The sequence below is a fragment of the Uloborus diversus genome, chromosome 9 (assembly GCF_026930045.1).
Source record: "Uloborus diversus isolate 005 chromosome 9, Udiv.v.3.1, whole genome shotgun sequence".
Lineage (NCBI taxonomy): Eukaryota > Metazoa > Arthropoda > Arachnida > Araneae > Uloboridae > Uloborus > Uloborus diversus.
The window spans coordinates 122,756,957-122,782,141 of record NC_072739.1 but is presented as its reverse complement, the minus strand read 5'-3'; the positions used below and the strand labels follow the sequence as shown (position 1 = coordinate 122,782,141).

The window sequence follows — 25,185 nt, the reverse complement described above, 5'->3', positions numbered from 1 at the left end:
TTTATGAATTGTATGCATAGCAAAAGTTGTTGTTGTACATATGTATATTCAAGTAATAGGGGTCTTAGTTTTAAAAATTATTTCCCCCCCCCCCTCGCCCCATTTTGCTCTTTGAAACTTTCAGGTAATTTTTTATGAACTCACAAATCACCTGAATATTATTGCCTTTCTAAATTTAAATTCTAATTTCAACAATAACCCATTTTTTCCCAAAATAAAACTACTTTTGTCATAATATATGTCAACTTCTTGTGAATCTTTTCAATTTCGAAATATGGCTCTATAAATCTGAACTTGCACATTTATTGTCTATTGCAAGTTAATCAATGAAAGCTGAATAGGCTCAAGTTTGCATTCAGAGTATTTATCACTGCTTAAGCTGCTTTTGTATATTTTGAGGTGTAGAGACTGGACTGTGGACTTTCATAAACTTTTCTTACTTCCTAATTTTTAAATTTACTCGAGGACAGTTGAAATGCCTTGTCTGAACAGCTAATAAATAAATACGAATAATTGATTTGCATACTTATAAATGATTTGCAAACCTAATATTTTTAGAACTTAATATTGAAAACTGAAATAACTTTCTGGGTAGTGTTTTTGTCCTAAACGCCCTTATATTGTAATAAACCCTTTATAAATATTGGAAATGTTGAAACCGGGGGGGGGGGGTGACTTCAAAAACTCCTCTCTGGCAATGCCATTGCCAGAGAGGGGGTGGGCCACTTGGGTATTTTAGTTTCTTCCCATAAAAGTTAAAAGCACTTATGAAAGGTTTTTTTTTAAAGTATTAATTTGCTGATTCTAGAAAATATACAAACCTCTGACTGCTGCAACCTTTGAAAAACCTCAAAATTAAACCTCTTGGTATCTGCTTCTCTTTATGACCAAACTTTTCAAACATTTTCAGAAAAACTTTCAACGCAGTAGATCTTTCATCAAAGCGTCTCTCGTTGTAGAAAAAGCTATTTTGCTTTCCTATACTTTTTTGTATTATTGCCTTATTTCTATGTGTTTGTAGTAAATGAAATCTGCATACAATATTTTTAGTACAAATTTATGATATTGCCTTGAAAACAAAATTTTTTACCTTGAAAAGTACTTGAAAAGTGCTTGAATTTTTTTCTGCCTAAAGGGTATGAACCCTGAGTTAGACCTGAAGACCTCCAGTGGTGTCAAAAAGAAAACTGTGAGATAATTCCTTCGCTTTTCACTGATAGATTTAATGAAGAGTAGTGCCTAAATTTAAGCTAAGCCTAAAAAAAGTTCGAACTAAAAACGCAAATAACGTCCGCCATATTTAAGTTAGAGCATTGAAACAAATTACGTAGAACGTGGAAAATTCTACCCTTTCCAACGATATACATTATTAATATGTGCAACGCAATAATATGCAAAATTTTAGCTTAAAAAATTAATTACAAAAAAAAAAAACCCTAATTTGAATTAAAAAAAAAAGGTGAAAACCACCGGGACTGGAAGTAATTTTGTACAAAATTTCAAGGCTGTATTTGCTATGGGGTCTCCTAGACGCAAGCCCGCCACAGACTTTCTTTAAAAATTTTCTTTGACCTTACTTTTTAGCCTACTTTCCTAGTAAAAGTCAGAAAACGAAGAAAAAAGCATGAAAGAAGGTTTAATGTGTCTTAAAAATATTGCGAAAAAAAATCAAAAATAAATAAAATAATTAAATAAATATCGAAAAATTAAAAATAGGAAAGTAGGGTATTGAGATGAGAAAAAATGTCTGTCGGTCTGTCTGTCTGTCCCCGCCCCCCCTAATATTCCAGGCCCCACAATGTATGCCCGTAAAAATTTTTAGGTCCAAAGATTTTCTCTTTAGAATCTTGATCTGTAGGTGTTCTAATGTGAGAATATCTTGGGTAGACATGTTGAATCCTGCGCGAAATAATTTTACAAGCCATCAAAGATAGCGGCCATTTTGGTTCACTTGCTCATTACGTTTTTTGCAACGTGCGTACCTATAAATTTATTTTTAGTTTTGAACTGAAATTTTTGGGCCGTAGAAAGTCAATTAATGTAATAGTTATGTCATAAAAACCGCTCTGGCTTTTTCTACAATTTTTACGTGAGGTATGTCTAACGTTTTTTGTTTAACATTCTAATTACTTAAAAGTGTACAAAAATTAATAACTCTTAATGAAACCAAACGATTTTAAAGTGTAAAACCTTTTGTGTAAAACAATATTTTTCAAGGTCACCAGCGTAGCCAGCAATATATTCTGTAGGGTTTTTTTTTGTCAAAAATACCTTCTAAAGAAGGGTTTTTGATAGAAAAAACCTTCTGAATGGATTTTTTCGATCAAATATACCTTCTGAAGGGGATTCTTTGATTGAAAATACCTTCTGAAGGAGATTGTTTGATCAAAAATACCTTATGAAGGGGATTTTTTTGATCTAAAATACCTTATGAAGGGGATTTTTTGATCAAAACAGCCCTTTCATATGCATAAGCTACTGTATTAAATTTTGCATTCATGTTAAAACCAGTGGCTATAAGGATTCCCCCCCCCCCCCCCTTTGTCCACGCTGTTCAAGGTTATTTATCGTCTGCTATCAAAGTAATTGTTTTCGAGTAAAAATGTTCCACAGTTCCAAAAACTTTTTGTTTCATGTTTTTCTGTGACAATAACTATTTTAGCAATGGCTGATATTTCTAAACTGAGTTCAGAAAGTTTTGGTAGGCAATTGAAGACCACAGACAAGTTATTTTGAAAGTGAAAACAATATTTTAGAAAAGTCAGAAAGTACTGAAGGAGGTCCAAATCAAGACGAAGTTTTTGACAGAGTAGCAGATCTTAACAGCGATATGAATGTTTCTGCTGCGAATTCATATGCACATCCAAACTGTATAAGTTCTTATATTCGAAAGTATGAGCGAGAAACCAATACACAGTCTGCGCAACATCTATCCTCAAAATTTGAACTGTTTAAAAAGGCAAATGAAATGTTAAAGCCTCTGTTAAATGCTGGGCATGGATTTATTCTTTCAGAAATAAAAGAGTTGATGCTTAATGCTCAATGTAGATGAAAATGCATTGGTTTTTATAAATGAAACAAAACTATTTCTCGTAACAACGTATAATGAAAGGATTCTTTTCTGTGCTTCCAAAAGAAAAAATGACCCTTTGTTGGTTTTTTTTTTAGTCATTTATCTCCAAAAGTACTTGCTGCTGCTTTTAGCTCACAAGAGGCTGTGAAGACTGCAGAAAATCATTGATAATCTTGAGAAAATCATTATAAGGTGTTGATTTTAGACTACAAGAGAAGTTCTGCTAAGCGAGTAAATACGGTTCAGGATGCTCTTGGCTCAATGGATGAGGAAAAAAGTCAAATAATGATTCAATCGCTACGCACAAATATTGAAAGCTTGAAAACAGAGATTGAGTTTTTGTTAAAGGATGTAGTGACAAATCAGAATTGTGCAAGTGTTGGGAAGTGTTTCGTTCACTGGTATCACTTGTAAAACACTTGATTATTGCTGATCGCGAAGAAAATTACAAATTATACGTTCAAACTGTTGAATTACTGTTTCCAGTCTTTCGTGTATTTGATTGCATCATTTATCTACTATATGAAACATGGTACGTAGAGAGATAAGGGCGCTAGAAAATGAGTGTCCCTACCTGTAAGAAAAATTCATTCAAGGTAAATTTGTTGTTAAAATTCAATGCTGTGAAGCCAGAGATGAAATTGGAGCAAACGATTCAACGGTCACAGAAAAGTGCCGGAGAAATTGCAGAGCAGACGAGAAAAAGTATGTTGCCGAGTGGCATTTAGAGTATCATGAAATTTTAATGATATGCAATGTGTTTCGTGGTCTTACTAGTTCTCATTTAATGGAATACTGTGAGAGTGTTCCGCATCCTTATTTTTATAAGCAATCGTAGCCAGTATTTTGATGAAAATGTCAAAAGACTTGTTGATTTTATCCATCAACATGTAAATCCCTATGATATTTCTGAAACAGAGCAACTTTACAGCTTTCTCACTAAACAACTTGTGAATGGTAGTGTCAAGGTTCGCCTTCTCAGCATCATGAATCATTGATCAGAACAGTACCGCCAGTTTAGACTGGATACATTTTGTTTCAAAAATTGTCTGATTTACTTTCCAAAGTCAACCTACCATGCTTTGAGGCATACAGTTCTTCATAAAATATCACTTCTAAGCTAAAGGGGAAGAATCAACTTTAACAAGGGTACAGAGACATGGAAATAGCGAAAGAAAGGGGAGAATGCATTAAAAATATTTTAGCTCATGACTTGTTTCCAACGAACACATTATGTGATGGTCAGGGGCGTGCACAGAAAATTTGTGGCCCTTCACAAATGCCCACAAATGTTTCGGCCGCCCTTCCATATTGTTTAAGCACATATTTCATCCCTAGTTTTAAAAAATAATAGGCCCCCTTCAGGCTCAGGCCCGGGCAAACAGGTTTCTCTCATTCCCCCCCCCCCCGGTGCACGCCCCTGGCGGTGGTGATTCACCTACCAAGCTAGGTTGCAGAAATATCCGTTCCCAGAACATTTTTTATTTAGCAAAGTATCCCCAATAAAAACTGCCCTCGTTATATATTTCATGTCACAAGTCCGCCAAATAAAGAAAACTTTTGGCGAAGTTATCAGCAATGTTATGCACGGATTCGTTCCTGTATGCTCTTTTCATGACCTTCATCCTGTGTTCGATAGTTATTTGCAGCATGTTGTGAAATAATTCGAAAAGATGAGAAGAGAATCAACTAAGGGCAGAACAAACATTGCTGTAATTGACAGAAAAACACTAGTACCTATGCAGGTAGAAAAATTCTGGTCTTCAGTATCAAATAAGGAAAATTTACAGTAACTAGCACGCAAGGAAATAGAAGAAATGTCAAAAATGCTACATTTTCAGCTATTGCTAGTGGTTTAACAGTTAATGAAGAAGCAATCTACAATGCTTTTCATAGCAGATTTGAGACACATCATTGAAGAGCTTAATTAGAATAACTCAAGAGAAGATGCAGATCTATAAATTTTTCCACACATAGACTGGGCTGATAAAAAATGCTCAAAAGGAGTGGCTGCGGCATCAAATGATACAGACGTCCGTCGTAGTGCATTAAACAGGAGTTTAAAATGAGCATTTTGGATTATTTATTAATTTTTGTACCCTTTTTAGTAACCAGAATATTCAACAACAAATGTCGGAGATATCTCCACGTAAAATTGAAGAAACAGCTAGACCGGATTTTATGACATAATTAATACATTAATTGACCTCCTTAACTCCAAAAACTGCAGTTCAAAACTAAAAATAAATTTGTAGGTACGCCCGTTGCGAAAAACGTAATGAGCAAGTGAACCAAAATGGCCGCTATCTTTGATGGCCTGTAAAATTATTTCGCGCAGGATTCAACATGTCTACCCAAGATATTCTCACATTAGAACACCTACAGATCAAGATTCTAAAGAGAAAATCTCTGGACCTAAAAATTTTTACGGGACTACATTGTGGGGCCAGGACTATAATAACTTTTGAGTGAATAGTCCGATTCGAACAAATTTTATTTTCTTCACAAAGATCTCGGCAAGGACACTTCATTCCTATATTTCATTTTTTGATTTGAACTATTTTTCGTTCAATTTTGAACAGTTCAAAAAAACTTAACTTTAACGCTTATGGGGAATATTTCAAACTGACCCACTGAATTAAAACAGTCACTAATTTTGTCATTAAAATGTACGAATGCTAAAGATGTTTAAGTATTAATTTGCAAAAATTAGGAACAATTAATTTACAGAAAACATTAAGAAAATTTAAAAAAAAAAATCTTAAAATGTTAAAAAGGAACGTTTATTGATTAGTTCCCGGTTTCACGCAAGGGAAATCATGCGAAAGTTTTCTAAACTGAGAAAAATAACATCAGTCAAATGATAAAGTAATGAATTCGTAGAGATTTTATAATTTCTATCCTTCCATAATACGCTAGAAAATACAAACATACATACACTATTACATCATCACGTACCTAAAGTTGTAGAAAATTAAATCAGAAAAAAATCATAAACTTGTAAACTTCCAAGTGGAAAAAAACTTGGAAACTTCGAAACAAAATAAAGTGGTAAGCTTACTAAGCATAAAATCTTAAAAATCTGGCATATCTTCACTTGCTAAAATTTCTTTTTTAATAACATTCTTGAAACTTATAAATTTTGAACTTTCAGTTACGAATGTACAAATTTTAGAACTTTGTAAACTTAAAAAAAATATACAAATAAATAAAAATAACTTGCAAACTTCGAAACAGAAAAACTTACAAGCACGAAAATTTTGAAAACTGTATAGTGAATGGTTCTTGAAAAAAGCTAACAAGTTAACTGTAAAATAAAAAACATTAAGAGCAAAAAAAAAAAAAAAAAAAAAAAACTTTTTGAAAACTTTAAACGAGGAAAACTTTTGAATTTTGAAACACAAAACTAGAGAACTAAAAAACCTTTAAAATTTTAAAACGATAGAAACTTCGAAACAGAAAACTTAGTGGGGGTAAAAATGTTTTGAAAAACTTAACAGGGAAATACTAAAAATGTTTAAAAACGGAAAGCTTGCGAACTTAAAAAAATTGGAAGCAGAAAAACTTCAAAAACAAAAATACAGGGAAAAAAACTTAAAAATTTATTGCAAAAAAAAAGAAGAAAAAAGATACTCCTCATTAACTTAAAAACGTATTTCCTGACAAAGTTTGAAACTCTATAAGCTTCGAAAAAAACCTTAGCTTCGAAACAGAATAAACTTCAGAGCAACAGATGGCGCCACTACTGAAAGTTATCCATTTTAAGCTTTATTATCTTCCTCTACTAGCTGCCTATTCGGTCTAGTGGTTAGCGCAGCCGCGTTCGGAGCGTATGGTCCCGGGTACCATAATACCCTCGTAAAAGACTACAAGAAATCAGTGTCGTCATCCGAAAACTACCCTCGTAAAAGACTACGAGAAAAATCCAAGATGGCGGACGACCACGCCCCTTCAGGATTGTTGAGTTGTTTTCCTCCTTCTGCCGCACGGAGTGGCAGGTCTACGGTCGTCCGCCGTCTTGGATTTTTCTCGTAGTCTTTTACGAGGGTATTTTTCGGATGACGTCACTGATTTCTTGTAGTCTTTTACGAGGGTATTTTTCGGATGACGTCACTGATTTTTTATAGTTTTTACGAAGGTATTTTAGGATGACGTCACTGATTTCTTGTAGTCTTTTACGAGGGTATTTTTAGGATGACGTCACTGATTTCGCGTAGTCTTTTAGGAGGTATGACGTCATGTATGACGTCATCCTTTTGAGCGACGTCATCTTGGTTCGTCCGCCATCTTGTTCTACGTCATAGAACATGTTCATTCATGTCTGAGCTTGAATTGCTTACGTTAATTTATTTGTTTTAATTAATTTATTTCATTGTATTTATTCTGAAATATTTACGAGGGCATTATTCTAAAATAATGCCCTGGGATTTGAACCCGGGACCATACGCTCCGAACGCGGCTGCGCTAACCACTAGACCGAATAGGCAGCTAGTAGAGGAAGATAATAAAGCTTAAAATGGATAACTTTCAGTAGTGGCGCCATCTGTTGCTCTGAAGTTTATTCTGTTTCGAAGCTAAGGTTTTTTTCGAAGCTTATAGAGTTTCAAATTTTGTCAAGAAATACGTTTTTAAGTTAATGAGGAGTATCTTTTTTCTTCTTTTTTTTTGCAATAAATTTTTAAGTTTTTTTTCCCTGTATTTTTGTTTTTGAAGTTTTTCTGCTTCCGATAGGGAAGTATCAACCTATCAAATATTCCAATTTTAACTATTGCACAATGTTGACAGGCTTACAAAACACAAAAATTCACCATGACCGGATTTTTAAAACCAACGATTGATTTTTTATGAATTTTTTAAAGAGCGATGCACAAAAAAGAGGTGTGGCCTAAAACGTCAGCAGCTGACGTCATTTCCCTGTTCCGATCAGAGCTCCATTTCCATGCCGTGTTGCGCCTACCAAGAGGTGAATAGCACTGTCTTTTTCAGCCTTTTTAAAGACTTTAACCAGCATTTTTTCCATCATGGAGCTAGGATTCACGAAAGGTCAATCCAATAACCTTCCTCAAGTAAAATCATTCATGGTGTTTGACTTTTTTCGAAAGGACGAGAGATTTAATGTCCTAGAAGTACGGGGAGTGAAACAACAAAGTTTCACCATTGTTATTCTTTAAAATTGTACGTACATATCCGTCTATGTTTGCAGTTCATATTATTCGCATTAGTTTCCCTTATCAAGATTGATCATTTCCATTTGTGTGTCGATGGTTTTTTTATCTGAATATATAAATTACAATGTAAGAGCGCTATTCCAGTTCTTACTTGGCGGCTTTTAATGAGGCGCGCATTTTGTAACAACCCTACTGCAAGTGATTCCAGTACTAAGTTTTAGAGCAGTTTTTGCATGAAAATTTTTCGCTTTGTTAGCAATAAAAGTTGATCTGCTTTTTTTTTTTTGTGGAAAATTGTTTTAAATCCATTAATACATGTTAATTATCCTTGAGTTTTTGTGCAACTTAGCAAAAAAAGGAAAAATATATTTTTTTGCTCTTTTGATAAAAAATAATAAATTTGAAAATGGTGTTCATTTCATAAAATAAGTACCTTTTTGCATGTGAGAAAGGTCTTGTAATATATAGAAACGTTTCTGGTGATAAACTGAAAATGTATTTTTAAATTATCAATTTGTAATAGTTAAAATTTGAAGATAGTTTTGAATGTTAAAAAGAAAGTATTAATAGTTTTTGCATTGTTATTAAAATGGTAATAGTAAGGCATCTATTACTTTCTATTTAAGTTTATTGTGCAGGGTTTAAATTCCTTTGTTTACTTGCATTTTTTTAAAAAATATCTCATATGCTTATTAAACATTTATTTATGAACAGTTGTGAACATATATTTCAAACTGTATTTCTCACTTGACATAGTTTTTAATTAAAATGCAGTGCAAATTTTCATTTTCAAATTTTAATTAATAAACACACTTGAAAACACTTCTTTCGAAGATCCTGCTGGAACGGAACAATAACAAATCGCTTGTGAGGAGTTTTTTTAGATGTAGATACGCATCCAGGAACGAAGCAATACTTGTAATTGATTCTACTAGCCATGACAAAGAAAATCAAATTAAAAACAATCGCAGAATGCATTAAAACCCTACAGACAGCAAAGGATTTTCACTAGCCTTTTATGCGCGCTGCTGTTAGAAGGCTCTTGTTTTCCCCCGCGCCCTTCCCCCCAAAGATCGCCAAGGCACTTCTTTGCCCTAGCCAACAACGCCGCCTCGCAGCGCGGCAGTGACGTCAGTCAAAGGACTTACAAGCAAATGACGTCGCTCGCGCGGTGAACTTTAAAAAATTATTTAAAAAAAAGTATTAGTCGTATCGTAAAATTTTTTTCGCAGATGATGTTCATGTATGTTACTCTATCATACAAAAATAAAATTAGAAAATCGAATACTACCCCTATTTTTTTTAAGTTCGCAAGCTTTCCGTTTTAAACATTTTTAGTATTTCCCTGTTAAGTTTTTCAAAACATTTTTACCCCCACTAAGTTTTCTGTTTCGAAGTTTCTATCGTTTTAAAATTTTAAAGGTTTTTTTAGTTCTTTAGTTTTGTGTTTTCAAAATTCAAAAGTTTTCCTCGTTTAAAGGTTTCAAAAAGTTTTTTTTTTTGCTCTTAATATTTTTTATTTTACAGTTAACTTGTTAGCTTTTTTCAAGAACCATTCACTATACAGTTTTCAAAATTTTCGTGCTTGTAAGTTTTTCAGTTTCGAAGTTTGCAAGTTATTTTTATTTATTTGTATATTTTTTTAAAGTTTACAAAGTTCTAAAATTTGTACATTCGTAACTGAAAGTTCAAAATTTATAAGTTTCAAGAATGTTATTAAAAAAGAAATTTTAGCAAGTGAAGATATGCCAGATTTTTAAGATTTTATGCTTAGTAAGCTTACCACTTTATTTTGTTTCGAAGTTTCCAAGTTTTTTTTCCACTTGGAAGTTTACAAGTTTATGATTTTTTTCTGATTTAATTTTCTACAACTTTAGGTACGTGATGATGTAATAGTGTATGTATCGTTTGTAATTTTCTAGCGTATTATGGAAGGATAGAAATTATAAAATCTCTACGAATTCATTACTTTATCATTTGACTGATGTTATTTTTCTCAGTTTAGAAAACTTTCGCATGATTTCCCCTTGCGTGAAACCGGGAACTAATCAATAAACGTTCCTTTTTAACATTTTAAGATTTTTTTTTTTAATTTTCTTAATGTTTTCTGTAAATTAATTGTTCCTAATTTTTGCAAATTAATACTTAAACATCTTTAGCATTCGTACATTTTAATGACAAAATTAGTGACTGTTTTAATTCAGTGGGTCAGTTTGAAATATTCCCCATAAGCGTTAATGTTAAGTTTTTTTGAACTGTTCAAAACTGAACGAAAAATAGTTCAAATCAAAAAATGAAATATAGGAATGAAGTGTCCTTGCCGAGATCTTTGTGAAGAAAATAAAATTTGTTCGAATCGTCCTTAGGAGGGTGGCAATGTTAAAAATTCTGTAAATAGTACTTATTTTTATAATTAATTTTTTGTAATCTGGCTAAATTTGGCGTTTTATGCCATTGTCTTTCATCTAAAACTACTATCTTAGTAACCTAACTTGTAAATAGTTTCTTGTAATGTATATACAGCCCCCTAATATTCGAATGAAGTATATTGTCCCTCCATTTCTGAAAGATAAGAGTTCTGAATGGAATAAAAAGAAAATACGAGAAATTGGTAGAACGCAATCGAAATTTCTCAATGGAATATTGTGTAAACTTTTCGGTGATTTATAAATAGCCTCCGCGACATAAGAAGTTAGTCTTGAACTGAGCCGTTGTGCTGGAGAGTGTGTAGTGTATTAGCTCTGTTTTGTGAAGCCTTTGCGATGTGTTTTTGCCTATTTTGATGTGAATACGTGCGTTACCGTTGAGTTTATGGTATTGATATTTGCCTAGTTGCTATGGTTAATTTAACAGTTGTTAACTACATTTCTTGTACATGGTTGTAAATAAATCTCCTGTGTTTTTCTCAAGAACTGTGCGCACTATATAAAAAGAATAAACTTTACATAATAAAACATTCTTTGTATTGTTTAGTCTTATAAGTTTTTTTCTTGACGACCCAGTTCTTAGAACATGCTACGAAACTTTAAAATTTCACATTGGGCAGGATTATACAGTTCGAAAAAAATGTTTTCTTATTAGCAGTAACCCAATTTACAGTACAATTTAAAGTTTCACAGTAGCGGTTACCAACCCTTCAATGTTATTTGTATATACGTATATGTTTCATATTTAAGAGTTTTTTCGTTGAAATATGACGCTTGTCCTGCATTTTGCAATCGTGTTCATATGTGCCCCAGGCTTGTTCACATAACCCGCCCTATAGGGGCACATGTAAACAGTTGAAGACATTTTTTGAAAATTCCATAAAGTAAAGAAATACTTTTTAAAAAAATCTGGAACAATTCCAGGGCACAAGTAAAAGACTATTCAATCATAAAGACAGATTTGCTCTGAAAAATTGATAATATTTTTTGAGAAATTAAGAAATGAAAAAGTAATGTCCCACGTGCCCCCTTTTCCCCTACTGGAATGACCAAAAAATAAAAATTGATTTGTATCAATCGTAAACCGCTATAAATTCGTTCACTTAGGGAAAAAACCGCATTACCCCGTTTTCAACTTGGCGGGAAAAAACCATTTTAATTGAAAATGGGCTAAGTAATAGCAAATGGTAATATAAAGGATTTAAAAAGCTTTCTAATGACCTTATTTGCATTTTTTATGATATTAAAAGCAAAAAAAGAAAAAAGGGAAGAATACTGAAAAGTTTTCATAACGTGAACTTGTTTGAATTACGTAACACCTGACAGTAATCCTCATCTAGAGTTGGGAACGAGTGAAATTTTATTGTAATTCAGGCAAGTTTACGTTTTCAATATTGTTTCAGTGCATTTTTTTAATATTGTCCCTTGATGTCTAAAATAGTGTAAATTAATCAGAAAGGTTTTTTCGAAAAAAATATTCTTATTATTATTCTGTATTTAGTACATTTTCAATCAAAAGGTTTTTTTTTTTTTTTGTCAAGTCGGAAACGGAAGTTTTTGCACAATCATTTTCCAAAGTGAAAACATTTTTTACGATTGGAACTCATCAATTTTTATTCTTTGCCAATCCAGTATTAATTGTTCTGCAACGTTTTTGGCCTTTTTTAAGCTTAAAAGGGCTTTAAAGTGACAGAAAATTTGCACTGGAAGAAAATTTTCTGCAAAACAAACTTTTATTTTTTCTCTTTCTCTTTATAATGAAGAAAAAGTAAGGTGAACGAAAGTCTTGCGGAACTGCGCCCAGAAAAAACTATAGCAACTACAGCCTTGAATTTTTTTGCAAAATTACTTCGAGGCTCGGTGGTTTGCACCTGGAGTTTTTGAAATTTCTAATTAGTTTTTTTTGCAATTAAGATTTTGAGCCCAAATTTCGCGTAAATTGCATATTAAAGGGATGAAAATTCCTTGCATATATCAATATTATATATAGTTGGAAAACGCAGAATTTTCTGCGTTGTTTCAATGCCTTAACTTAATTACGGCGGAAGCTGAAAATTTAGGCACTACTTTCTTCATTAAATCTATCAGTAAGAAGTGAAGGAATTGTCCAACAGTTTTCCTTTTGACACCACTGAAACGAGTGGCTTTTTTTACTCCTGATCTAACTCGACCTATGGTCGAAAAACTAAACTTCTAGTTCCAAAGCACAAAAAGTTACGAGCCGTTTTATTCAAGTTCGAAAGATCTCACCTCCATTCAAATTATTCATGTTTTATATGGGTTGCCATAGTTACGTTCTTTAGATTCGTTTGTTTCTTTTTTCTTATTCACAAATTTTAAGGGTTTCGATTCAAACGGATCCTTGGCTCAACTCAGTTCAAGTCCCGAGCTAAAGAGCAAAATGTATTACTAGAGACCACGAATATGAAAGCGACTTTTCAAACGTACAAAACTGCAGTTTTGCAGTGCTCAGGAGCCCCCTTAGCCCTTACGGCTCTGCAAGTTGATACAAGTTATTTTGAAACCCGGGAAAGGGGTTCTTTTCGTTCCAAAGGGGACTCATAATGCGTTTTTAATCTGTTTCTTTTTAATTGACGATTTAAATCTTTGCGAATTAAATAAGATTTTCGAAGCAATCTTGGGGGTTGATGAGCGTTAGCGAGCAGGGTGCGGAGCTCCCTAGTATTATATAATAAAAAAATCAACACTCTAATTTTTTGAGCATGACAAGAGCATAGTTTGTTTAAACGAGAGAAAAAAAAAAGATGCTGATGTTAGTTGATATTCCGGAGATATAACTTATTTCATCTCCCAAATGAAAAACATAAATGAGCTGATGTGAGCATCACAACTTTCTTTTACTCCTACTTTAATGTCATTTTCCCATTATTGCAATTTTAATGTAATACAATAGTTTACTCTCTAAATATCACCACCAGTGGCCAAATTAAAACTAGATTTTGAAAAAAAATTAAAAAAAAAATAAATAAAAAAAAATCGCCAAATTTGTCGCCAAGTTGGCGACAAACTTGGTGACTAAAAGACTGGCGATATATCGCCAAGTGTCCGCCAAATTATAACACCACTTGAGTATACATCGAAATTAACAATGATGTCCCCCCAAAAAGGGGCAAAAGAACCCCTTAAAAACACCCGAAAGCAACCAAAAGGGGAGGTGCACAACTGGACCCTACTAGGAGTCTAGGAGGAGGACCCTAATTTGGTACCTACGTACCAAATTTCAACTTTCTAGGACATACCGTTCTTGAGTTATGCGACATGCATACGCACATACATACATACGTACATATGGACGTCACGAGAAAAGTCGTTGTAATTAACTCGGAGAATGTCAAAATGGATATTTCGAATGTTTATACGTTCTTAGGCACTTATCCGCGTGTGGTCGGGTTGAAAAAAAAAATTTACATTAATTCGGGGGTGAGCAAAATGGAATATAAGGCCGAATTTTGAGTGAAATTTTTTTCGCGAATACAATACTTCCTTTTTCGTAAAAGGAAGTAAAAATGACTTAAGGTGAGGTGAGGAATGGCAGTATTGTACTATTCACAGGGTACTTTTGGTTGTTTGGTTGTTTATACTTAGGAATTGCAATACCGGACCAAAAATTCAATACCGGTATTCGGTATTTTTAAAACGTGATACAGAAATACCGGTATTTGAAATTTTTCAAAAAATTTTTGAAAACATATGTTTTGTCGCCACATTTTATAATTTTGTACAAAAGTTACATTATTTGTGAAAACGTATCGCGAGCAATTGTAAAATGAAGGAACAAATGTCATAATAAAAAATCAATAATAGTAAAAACACGATGCATATATTGAATTGTCTCTGAGCCTACAACTCATTTAGTGTTCAACTTTCCAACACTCAAAAGTACTCTTTCTTATTTCACGCAGGTTGGTGATATTGTTAACAATGCGTGATACACCAACCTCTGATTGTCTAGAAGTCTTTCATCTTCAAATAATTCGGTCTCTTGGCGTGTTATTTTTGAAAAAAAAATCCTTTTGTGTGTGTGTTTTGTGTGTGTATTGTATGTATTATTTTTTTTCTTCAGATTTATAGCTAATTGAAATTTTTTTTCGAGAGACGGTACTTTTCCATTATTACGATCATTTTCTCTTGAGCAGAAGAGGTTTGTGCTTGATTTTTATTGTTAGTTTTTTTTGTTTGAAATTTACAATAAACTTCACTAAATTTAATCTTGTTAGTTTCTCTTATTCGTTTTCGCGTTCTTTTCGAAATTATTTACAATTACAGTTATGCAAATACCAGGAAATATGTTTCAAATGGTTATGCTTAACCTCTATGCAAATGTTCAAGACACTATATAATTTCTTAATATTATCTTGCCAAGTAGTCCGGTCAATTTAGACAATGGAAATAACAAAAATTCCGGGAAAGCTAAATTTTTGTAGAGACCTAGGGTTTAGCATTACAAATAAAATGCCAAAAGTCCCCGTCGATCTCATGTGCGCTAAAAAAGTTATTTGTGGTCAAAGGTCAAAATTTTAGGTTTTTTCGATTTTTCTCAAAAACGGTAAGTTTTATTGAAAAGTACCTCAGACCAAAGTTGTAGATCTCAAAATTCTCTATAAAAATGGTCCTCATGATTTTTTTCTCCAAGACCAAACCATTTTCCAGATATTGCCTACTCTCAAAAGACAGCCAGTCATTTACAGAATCCCCTCTACTCGCATGTCCTTGAATAACATCTGGCTATTCTAGTCCGTGTGATGTCGTTCACATACCCAGGAGTGCCCAACCCACTAAGGGCAAAGGTACACCCCCCTCATCATCGTAGAGATCCCCCCAAAAGCAAGCCTCCCCCCCAAATGAAAAAATACCCCTCAAAACAATCTCCCTAAAATTTTTGATGTCGCAATCTGGGCCATGACCCCTCCTAGGTGGGCACCCCTGATGTACCTGCTTCTTTTTGAGTTAAACGTGCAGTTTGAGTGAATAAACGTATTTATTACAAGCGTCTACTGTTGTTTGTGCTGATCAATATTTAAGAAAAATGTCACAATTTTGCTTTATTTGCAATAAACTTTGGACTGAAGGTGAAACTGTTGTGCTGCGCAGTCGTGGAATGCCAACTTTAATCGATGCAAGTGTCGGGTGAAGTTATAAGAATGCTGATTATTTAAGAAGTCAAAAATCCGTTACAAGTCGCGTCGATTGCAGAAAATCATACACCCGGAAAAGTTCAATCTCTGCAGCAACGTGAGGATGAACAGGCCAGTACTTCAAAAGTAAGTCCTCCTCGTACTGTAGCGCGATTAAGTGAATTTGAATCCAGCTTTTGTTTTTAAAAACACTGCTTATTTTGTGGCTGTGAAGTGGATGAGGAGGCTGAGAAGAAGAAAGCGCAGAATTATCGCAGAAAAATTCATAAAGCATTGACTAAATCATACTCAAAATTAAAACGTGCAAGGGCAGCTTTTGACACACCTCAGAACGATTTTTAGCTAATTGTAAAAGGGATTCTTTGAATGCAAGTGTAGAAAATTTATGAATTTTACTGCGATAATTCTGCGTTTTGTTCTTCTCAGCCTCTACATCCGCTTTCTCGCCACAAAATAAGCAGTGTTTTTTACAACAAAAGCTGAATTCAGATTCACTAAATCCCGCTCTAGTACGAGGTAGACTTACTTTTGAAGTACTGGCCATGTTCATTAGGGTGGATTGAAGAAAATCAAAATCTGATAAACACTAAGTAATAGCCCGGAAAAGTTGCCTTTTATAGAGATATTTGGTTATGCAAAAGGATTTTTACAGCAAAAATATCTTGAGGTGTCGCTCGCGCCTTGAAGTTGACCATAAATACTTAAAAACTGGAAAAAGTTACAATAATTTCATCAAATATCGAAATTTGACGTTATCGCTCTTAAGAGCAGACTTTTTGGGTAGATTACACATTGCATAAGATCATTTTAATAATAAACTGTATTTTAAAGTTCCACACATGTGTTAAATCTTGAATTTAACCAATATAGGGTCAGAATTGAATAACATCGCACTGTAACAAATTTCGGAAACGTTTCTGGATATATCGGAAACGTTTCCGAAATAGTAGGAATCCTTCATCCAATAGCGAACTCCTCAATATTCAGAAAGCTTTTTGTTATTTCAAGATATCTAGAAGCGGAAGTGATGACGCAACGCTTCGAAACCTATTTCATCCTTCCAACACAGGCGCCAATGAGTCGGAAATAACGAGAACTTCTTTTTTTCTTATCTATGGTTGCTGCAGTCAGCAACTGTGTAGCATTGGATTGCTTGGTATTTCATGTCTAGAGAGTAGTAAAATGCGTCGAAACTAATTTTACGCCTTTGCATTTTGGACTGCCCTTGATTTTTTAGACGATGTACGCAGCTATTAAGTTAGTTAATAACCATTTGCTTCTTTACAATTTTCAATGCGACCATAATTAGATATATATTGTGTGTTCAAGCGTGAATAGTTTTAACACCCGTGTTTATACTTAATGAAACGAAACCCTTTGGATTACTTATTCAGTTGTAATGGAGGTACTTAGATTCTCTTCCGCTCATGTTCACTTGTAAGTATTAATGAATATTTTAAAACATGTTGTTATATACATTTATATTTTTGTTGATTTGCATTTGATGAGGCTCCAATTGTAACTGTTTTTGGGTTTACCGAATTCATTTAAAGTTATCCTACATACCTATGTGCGCGGTGTAATATTTGTTGTAACCAACTGAAACTGATTAATTACGCAAAAGAAGTAAGATTTATATTTGAGAAGCAATCACAGAAAAGTTATTTCGAAATACTTGGATGTACATACATTTTGGTTCAAAAAGAAAAAAAATCAATTGTTTAATTCATTAGAAATATGGTAATGCAAATATTTTCTAGTATTGTAATATGCTTCACAAAAAATGTGCCGGTATAATTTATCTTTTTTTATTATAATTTATTCATTCATTTAAAAATATTTATACCATTAGAAAATGACCATGTTATCTATTAGTAAGAACATAGTTATGAAATTAATTCATCTGCTTATTCATTTTGTTAAATGTGGTTAACAATTAAAAAATTCCTTGACATTAGTTCCGAAAATAACATTTCCTTCGTGGATATACTAGTTTAATGTAGGACAGTCAGGAGGAATGAGTCAGTGGCAAAAATGGAACAGCTGCATTTACATGCTGAAAGTAATATTATTTCATGTCATCGTTTTAAAAGAGATCAGTTTTTAAATACTATGTTATTAATATGCAATGCACATATGGTGAGAAGACGAGGGGCGTTCACCACGCAGACTGTGCCATTGACATTTTCAAGAGGTTGCTTTTTTAAAGGTGGGGGGCGCTTTATATCATTTTATGGGTGCACCATCACTCTTATGGTGTGGGGGGGGGAGGGAACTCTCGTATATATGAAATGGAATAAGCATGTAATAGAGTTCAATGTTTTAATAAATACAATATATAATGCATTTTGCGCACACTCTAAATCAGTAACCTATTTTGATTAAGTATCTATATTTGTGATAAACTGGAAAAGGGCAAGAACAGAGGAATAAACCCGAATGGTTCCAGCAGGGGGACTTTGGTGTCATATTTAAATTCATCAATTTCTCTGTTGGTACTTTTCGGTACACTTTGTTCGTCAAAGAAATTGACTTGACGTGAACGAATTTCGGAACGGAAAGTGTAGGTAAGTTCTGTCAAATTTTATCCGAAAATAAAAGCTATCAAGTTTGATACAAGATATGTTTTTAAGTTCTGCATTAAAAATACAATATGTTGATAATTTTGTCTTGAAAATATTGAGAGAAAAACTGAAGTTTAATATTGTTTAACAAACAATCCCACTTCTGAGAAAGTACTCCCCTTCCCTCCCCCGACGATTTTCTGATTATGAATGAAACTACTATATTATTTCATAATTTTTCAAAAATTTATTACTGTGCATATGTTATGCTGTTAACCATGCTATTTGTCATTAGAAATTCAGAAAAAAAAAAATTCACGAATGATTCTAAAATTGCTTGTTTCATTGCTCTTAGATATGAAAGAATTGAAACTGATATGGCATGCAATACTATTAAAAAAGAATTATTTTTTAGAAAAAATCACGGAAAAAGGATTCCGAAATTCTCAGAAACGTTTTTGAAAATTGTTTGGAGAATTCCGAAATACTCGGAAACGTTTTCGAAACTTTCATGAACCACAGCTGCACAGAATACTCAGAAACATTTCTGGAAATTACGGAAAGAGGATTCCGAAATACTCAGAAACGTTTCTGAAAATTACAGAAAGAGGATTCCAAAATACTCAGAAACATTTCTGGAAATTATAGAAAGAGGATTCCGAAATACTCAGACACGTTTCTGGACATTACAGAAAGAGGATTCCGAAATACTCAGACACGTTTCCGGACATTACAGAAAGAGAATTCCGAAATACTCAGAAACGTTTTTGAAAATTTCATGAACCGCAGCTGCACGATATACTCAGAAACGTTTCCGAATTTTTTTTACAGTGCGTGATGCTCCGTACTTAGAGAAAAAATATTAGAAGTTATGATTTGTAAAAGTTTGCTTTCATATTAATTAATTCTTACATAGATATGGAAAAAATAAGTAATAAAAGCATTTCTTATATAGTAAAAAAAAATGTTAATTCTCCACTTAGCCCATAACTTTGGCTCAAAATGTCAAATTTACCTATGATAGAGAACAAAGGTTAAGTATAAAAATTTAAAAAAAATATGGCTTGCAACAGCCCACATAAGTCACCCTTTGAAACAAAAGACGTTAAGAAATTTTAATGGGTTTTGAGCCCTCAAACTGTAACCACATTGATTACAATAAAACATAAGTTTGGCGTGCGAGTTAAACTATAACACTTCTCATAATTTTCATTCTTGATTGAAATTGTGGCTTGGTGGTATTGTGGCTTAATATTTCTAGATTCTAATTGGACTCGAATAAATTCATCCCTTTTGGTTAGACAACAAACTGTACTTGACACTTCTTTCTCTTATTTTACCTATCGTCTCCCTGCTTTAGTATGACACGTGAGGTTTTGAAAACCATACTACTCAGTAGGTACACCGTCAAGCAATTTCTTTCAAAGTTTTATCGGAAACCCCCTTTTTGAAAGATTGAGCTGCCGAGTTTTACCAGTTCTGCTTATCGATGAGCTCCATAGTAGTCTCTCAGCTTCAAAATCGAAATCTGAAATTATAAATGTTCATTGTCCATCTTCGAACTGGTCGTCGTAATCCGTCTCAAAACAAGTTCTCTGATGATGGTCATCCGCAATGCCTAGTGTTATATTTTTTAGATTCTCAAAGTAACCAATTTGCAGAACGAGAGCTGATGATCGAAAAATAGTACGATGGCAAGTTTGAAGAATTCGATTGTACAGCGAAAATTTACAATTCCAGATTTCAACTTGAGTTCTTTGATAAGCAGAAGTGGAAAAACTCGGATCATCTTCTTAAAAAAGGAATTTCAGATAAAACTTTAAAAGAAATGGTGCTTGAGGGCATAACTACTGAATTATAGGATTTCCAATATCTCACGTTATACTAAAGCAGTGAGATGATGCGCAAAATTAGATGAAGAAGCGTCAACCACGGTTTGTTGTCTTACCAAGAGAGATAGATTGCTCAGAGTCATATTAGAATCCAGAAATCTTACCCACAATGGGTAAGATTTCTGGGCTATATCACTAAGACCAAACATTGTCAGGAGTCAAGATAATAATGCGACTCACCAGTCAAACTATGTTTTATTGTATGAAATGTGGTTACAGTTTGAGAGCTCAAAAAACATTTAAAGGGGGGCTGTTTTGAGGGGTATTTTTCTCAGTTTTTGGAGGGGGCTGTTTCTTTTGAAGGGGGGGGGGGGGCTCCGCGATATTGAGGGGTGCTCCCATGCCCTTAGTGGGTTGGGCATCCCTGGGTATGTGAACGACGCCACACGGACTAGAATAGCCAGATGTTGTTCAAGGCCATGCGAGTAGAGGGGATTCTGTAAATGACTGGCTGTCTTTTGAGAGTACGCAATATCTGGGAAATGGTTTGGTCTTGGAAAAAAATCATGAGGACCATTTTTATAGAGAATTTTGAGATCTACAACTTTGGTCGGAGGTACTTTTCGATAAAACTTACCGTTTTTGAGAAAAATCCAAAAAAACCTAAAATCTTGACCTTTGACCCCAAATAACTTTTTTAGCGCACATGGGATCGATGGGGACTTTTGGCATTTTATTTGTAATGCTAAACCCAAGGTCTCTACGAAAATTTAGCTTTCCCGGAATTTTTGTTATTTGATCACTATTTTTATGTCTAAATTAACCGGGCTAAAGTATAAAGCGAGACATGACAACAAACCAATACCGGTGACAACAATTACCATTTGTTTTATTTACAAGACAAAGTTTTTTTGCCAAAATTCAGTAGAGTTAAGACAAATAAAGAAAACATCATAAAGTTTTTCTGCAATTGATTGTTGGAATAAATTATTCGTAGAACAAATACACTCGAAACTGCCCTGAAAATTAACTTTTGCAAAAGGGAAAGTGGTTAACTTTTAAAAAAGGGAAAGTATCAGGGAAATAAAAAATAAAAACATGATGCACAAAAATGCAATTCATCTCACCATCGAGCACCATTTTGAAATCTTTCCGCTATTTTTGTTTCATGATATTCTATTAGTTCGTGATTTTGAAGCCAAATTTGTACATCACTAGATTGATTTTGATTATGAATCATGGAAAAAGAAATGTACATTTTTTAAAAATATAAGTGATATTTTATTATTTAAATTGAAAATTCTTTAGTTTAAACTATTTATTATTTTCAGCTAATATCGGAAATACCGGTTTTTTTCCTCTGCATATACCTATATTTTGAAATTGCAAAATTGCTCGAAATACCGGTATTTGGTATACCGGTACTGCAATGACTATTTATTCTGAAAGACAAAAGTATCAGCTTGAAATTTATACCTAAATCAGCTTGGTTGAAAAACACAGAAATTAAGGAGATTTTTTAAACTTTTATGCCAGAAAAGTGGTCAAAAATCGAATTTTTAGAAAAAAAATTCTCCAAAGCTTGGTTTTTATTAAAAAGAAAATGATTTGAACTCCGCTCATAGATACCTATTCGATTCGGAAAATAATAATAATAATAATAATGGACAAAATCCTGATACATGACGGCACGACCAACTATTAATTTTGGGTAATTTGATGTGGTATGATCCAAAGGTTCCAGCCTATTTTCTTTCTTTAAAACAGGATACAAATCAGTAAGAAGTATGATTAGATTATGCGCCATTCGGGGGAGGGGGGTAGGAAAAATCTCTACATACCCTTACTTTGCGGTGGGGTGGGGGAACAAACCCTTTCTTATGTAATATTTTTCAAGTTGAAATTGCGCGGTCATGTGGTTTGGCAGTGTTCTATTTCATTTGCGTCTAGAAGGTAAAAAATGTATTAGGAGGAGCTGTTTTTTTTTGTTATACAAAGAATGAACAGTTTAAAATATAATATAAAAAAAATCGAGCTGTGTATGGCATGTTTTGTTTTAAATTAATATCGCATAAAAAAGAAAAAAAAATAGTTTTCAACTTTTTAGCAATTCTTAAAGACAAAAAAGGTTTAATTTAATAATCAAGGATGCCAACCTCCATAAGGGCAAGGGTACACCCCCTCAATATCACGGAGACCCCCCAAAAAGCAAGATCTCCCCCCAAAATGAGAAAAATACCCCTCAAAACAACCTTTCCTAAAAATTTCAATGGCGCAATCTGCGCCATGACAGCCTTTAGGTGGGCACCCCTGTGATAATAGTGAATTTAATAACGATTCCAGTGATATGATTCGTTATTTTATTGTTTTGAACAACGAAACGAAATCTTACGTAAGAAAAGGGGGGAGGGGTTTGAAAAATCTTATGTACCCTTATATGGGGGGAGGGGGTTGGTCAAAATGCCAAAAAATCATCCTTACGTAATTAATGAATGGCCCCCTTATGCATTATTTGGATAGATTTTTGTCATTGACTTATTTCTCATTCCTATTTCAGAGATTGACGAAAAAAGCCCGGTTGATGGCTCGACAACGGGATTCCTTACTAAATGCGGCAGTCGTGGCTGTATGTCCATGTGCTCTGATTTTGAGGAATTGTACAACAAAAGCCGATTATCTGATGTCACTTTGAAATTAACTAAAGACGAGTTCCAAGCGCACAAGGTGGTGCTCAGTGCTCGGTCGAAGGTTTTTGCAGCTATGTTCGAGCACGACACGAAGGAAAATCGGACGGATACTGTTGATCTCGTGAACATGGAAGTGAAAACAGCCCAGGACATGCTACGCTATATGTACTGCGGAAAAGTGCGCGAATTATCTGCAGAAGAAGCTCTTGATCTCTTCGTAGCAGCTGATAGATATGACTTGCAAGAATTGAAAAGCTTTTGCCGAGAAGTGGTACTAGATGGCTTTTCCACGAATAATGTGTGTGATATCGCTGCTGTTGCTGATCTTCACAATGATGAAACATTGATAAAAAAATTAAAATGTTTCTTATTCGAAAATGGGAGTGAAGTTATAAAAACCGAAAAATGGAAAGAGGTTACTGCCAAAAATCCTTCATTAGGTGCAAAAATGTTTGAGTGGGCTTTTTCTAAATAATTTTTTGTTAATACAGTGTGAGTGAGACCGTAAGTCTCAAAAAAAGCAAAATAAATGTGCCTGTAACTTTCTTACAATGTTTTATTTTTAATTCTTAGACAAAGTTTTGAAATATGTACTAAATGAAGTGAAAAGCAATAAAATGTTTCATATTTTATTTTGTAGTTGTTTCCCAATTGAAGGCCTTCATGCAAGAACCCGGTCAATCCAGACTCGCTAATTTTTGTTAAAACCAAAAGATAACATAAGTAGACAATATAAACTCTTTTCTCTTTCTATTATTTACTACAAAGCAGAGGTCTAATCATTCAATTGCATCACGTTGTTGCACCAATCGGAACATCTATATTGTCCACATGCAAAAATAAAAAAATAAAAAAAATAAATAATAATAATAATAATAAATTGAATTTACATGGTTCTTGAAAAAATGCAGTAAATTTGTTTCTAAAAATCCGTTTGTTTTGATGGTTCAAAAATTTTTAATCTATGATTCTCATCTTTTGTAACAGTTGCCGCCCTCTTAAAAGTGCAAATCGGTCAACGTCCCCACCCCTGCCCTTGCGAAAGTGAATAAGGCGGGAGACCGTTGGGAGCAGGATTATAAAAAGCAATAAATTCTCTTTAAAAGCTTCACGCTGAATTTGATCTGTTTTATGCATTTCTCGTGATTGGCAGTTGCAAATTGATTGGAGAAAAAAAAAATGCTTGAAGTGTATATACGTATTTTAATTCTTATAAGAAATAATTGACCAAAAAACCTCAAAAAACATCGATATTTTTTTTCCTGAAAGAGTTGTGTGAAAGAAACAACCAAGTATCTATGTCGGTGCAATTTAATTGGGGTTGGTGGTTCCGAGTCAGTTATCTCAACGCAATTGTTTTGGGATTGAGAACCCTGTTTCTAACCAAGCCACATGGCCTCGTAAAAGCTTTTTTTTTTTTGTGAAAAAACCTGAAGTTTAGAATACATGCTGAAGACTTATATAGTGTTTATGATAGTTTTTTCCCCTTTACTTTTTTTTCTGACTCTACAGTGTACATTTTTCAACTTGAAAAAATTTTAGCGAAATTTTATTCGAAAAAACTTTTTTAGAAAAAATTGATTTTTTGAAGAAAATTATAAACTCTCTCTTAAGGTCTCGTGCGGGACACCTAAATATTTTTAGATTTGAATAATTTTTTTTATGTAATATGTGGGTCGGTAGACCCAATTTTTATCCAACTTTACAAATTGAATTTTGAAAAAATTTTTTTTTTTCAATACACCCTACCCTAATGTGTAGGTGTGTTTTCTGTTGCTTTTCAGCATGATAAGCATTTTGTATAATTCTGCCGTGGGAAAGCAAACCGTAAGTATCAGCAAATTTTTCTTTTCTTTTTTTGCCTCATTTGTACTTTAGCCAGGGGTGCCCACCTGGGCGGAGTGAGGGGTATTTTTCACATTTTGGGGAGGGGTTTCTAGCTTTGGGGGGGATCTCCGTGATATTTAGGGGGTTCGCCCTTGCCCTTGGGAGGGGGAGGGGTTGGGCACCTCTGCCTTAGCTTTAATTTTCAATAACCCTGATTTATACTAAGCATATAGTATCATGTCCGAGTATTGTGGTTATAATAATCTGGAAATGAATAAGTGATTGTTGTTTGATTGAAACATAACTTGTAAAAGTTATTCCAGTATTTTTAAAAATGAATAAAAACATGCAATGTGTTGTGCATTTACGTTATACCCACTTTTAACTGAAGTGGCTGATTTTGTTCGGACGTTAGGGGTTGTTGTGACGAACGTTGACGATATTATACTCGA

At 33.6% G+C, this 25,185-nt stretch overlaps 1 protein-coding gene across 1 annotated transcript in view; it reads left to right on the top strand.

Annotated features, from left to right (window-relative positions):
* Window positions 1-23,557, top strand: part of LOC129229412 (TD and POZ domain-containing protein 3-like) — a 33,129-nt gene extending 9,572 nt beyond the window's left edge. The window contains exon 2 of the mRNA XM_054863716.1: window positions 22,777-23,557. Within this exon, the coding sequence (XP_054719691.1) occupies window positions 22,777-23,381 (605 nt within the window). The 3' untranslated portion in view covers window positions 23,382-23,557. The remainder of the gene's footprint in view (window positions 1-22,776) is intronic.
* The last annotated feature ends 1,628 nt before the right edge of the window (window positions 23,558-25,185 follow it).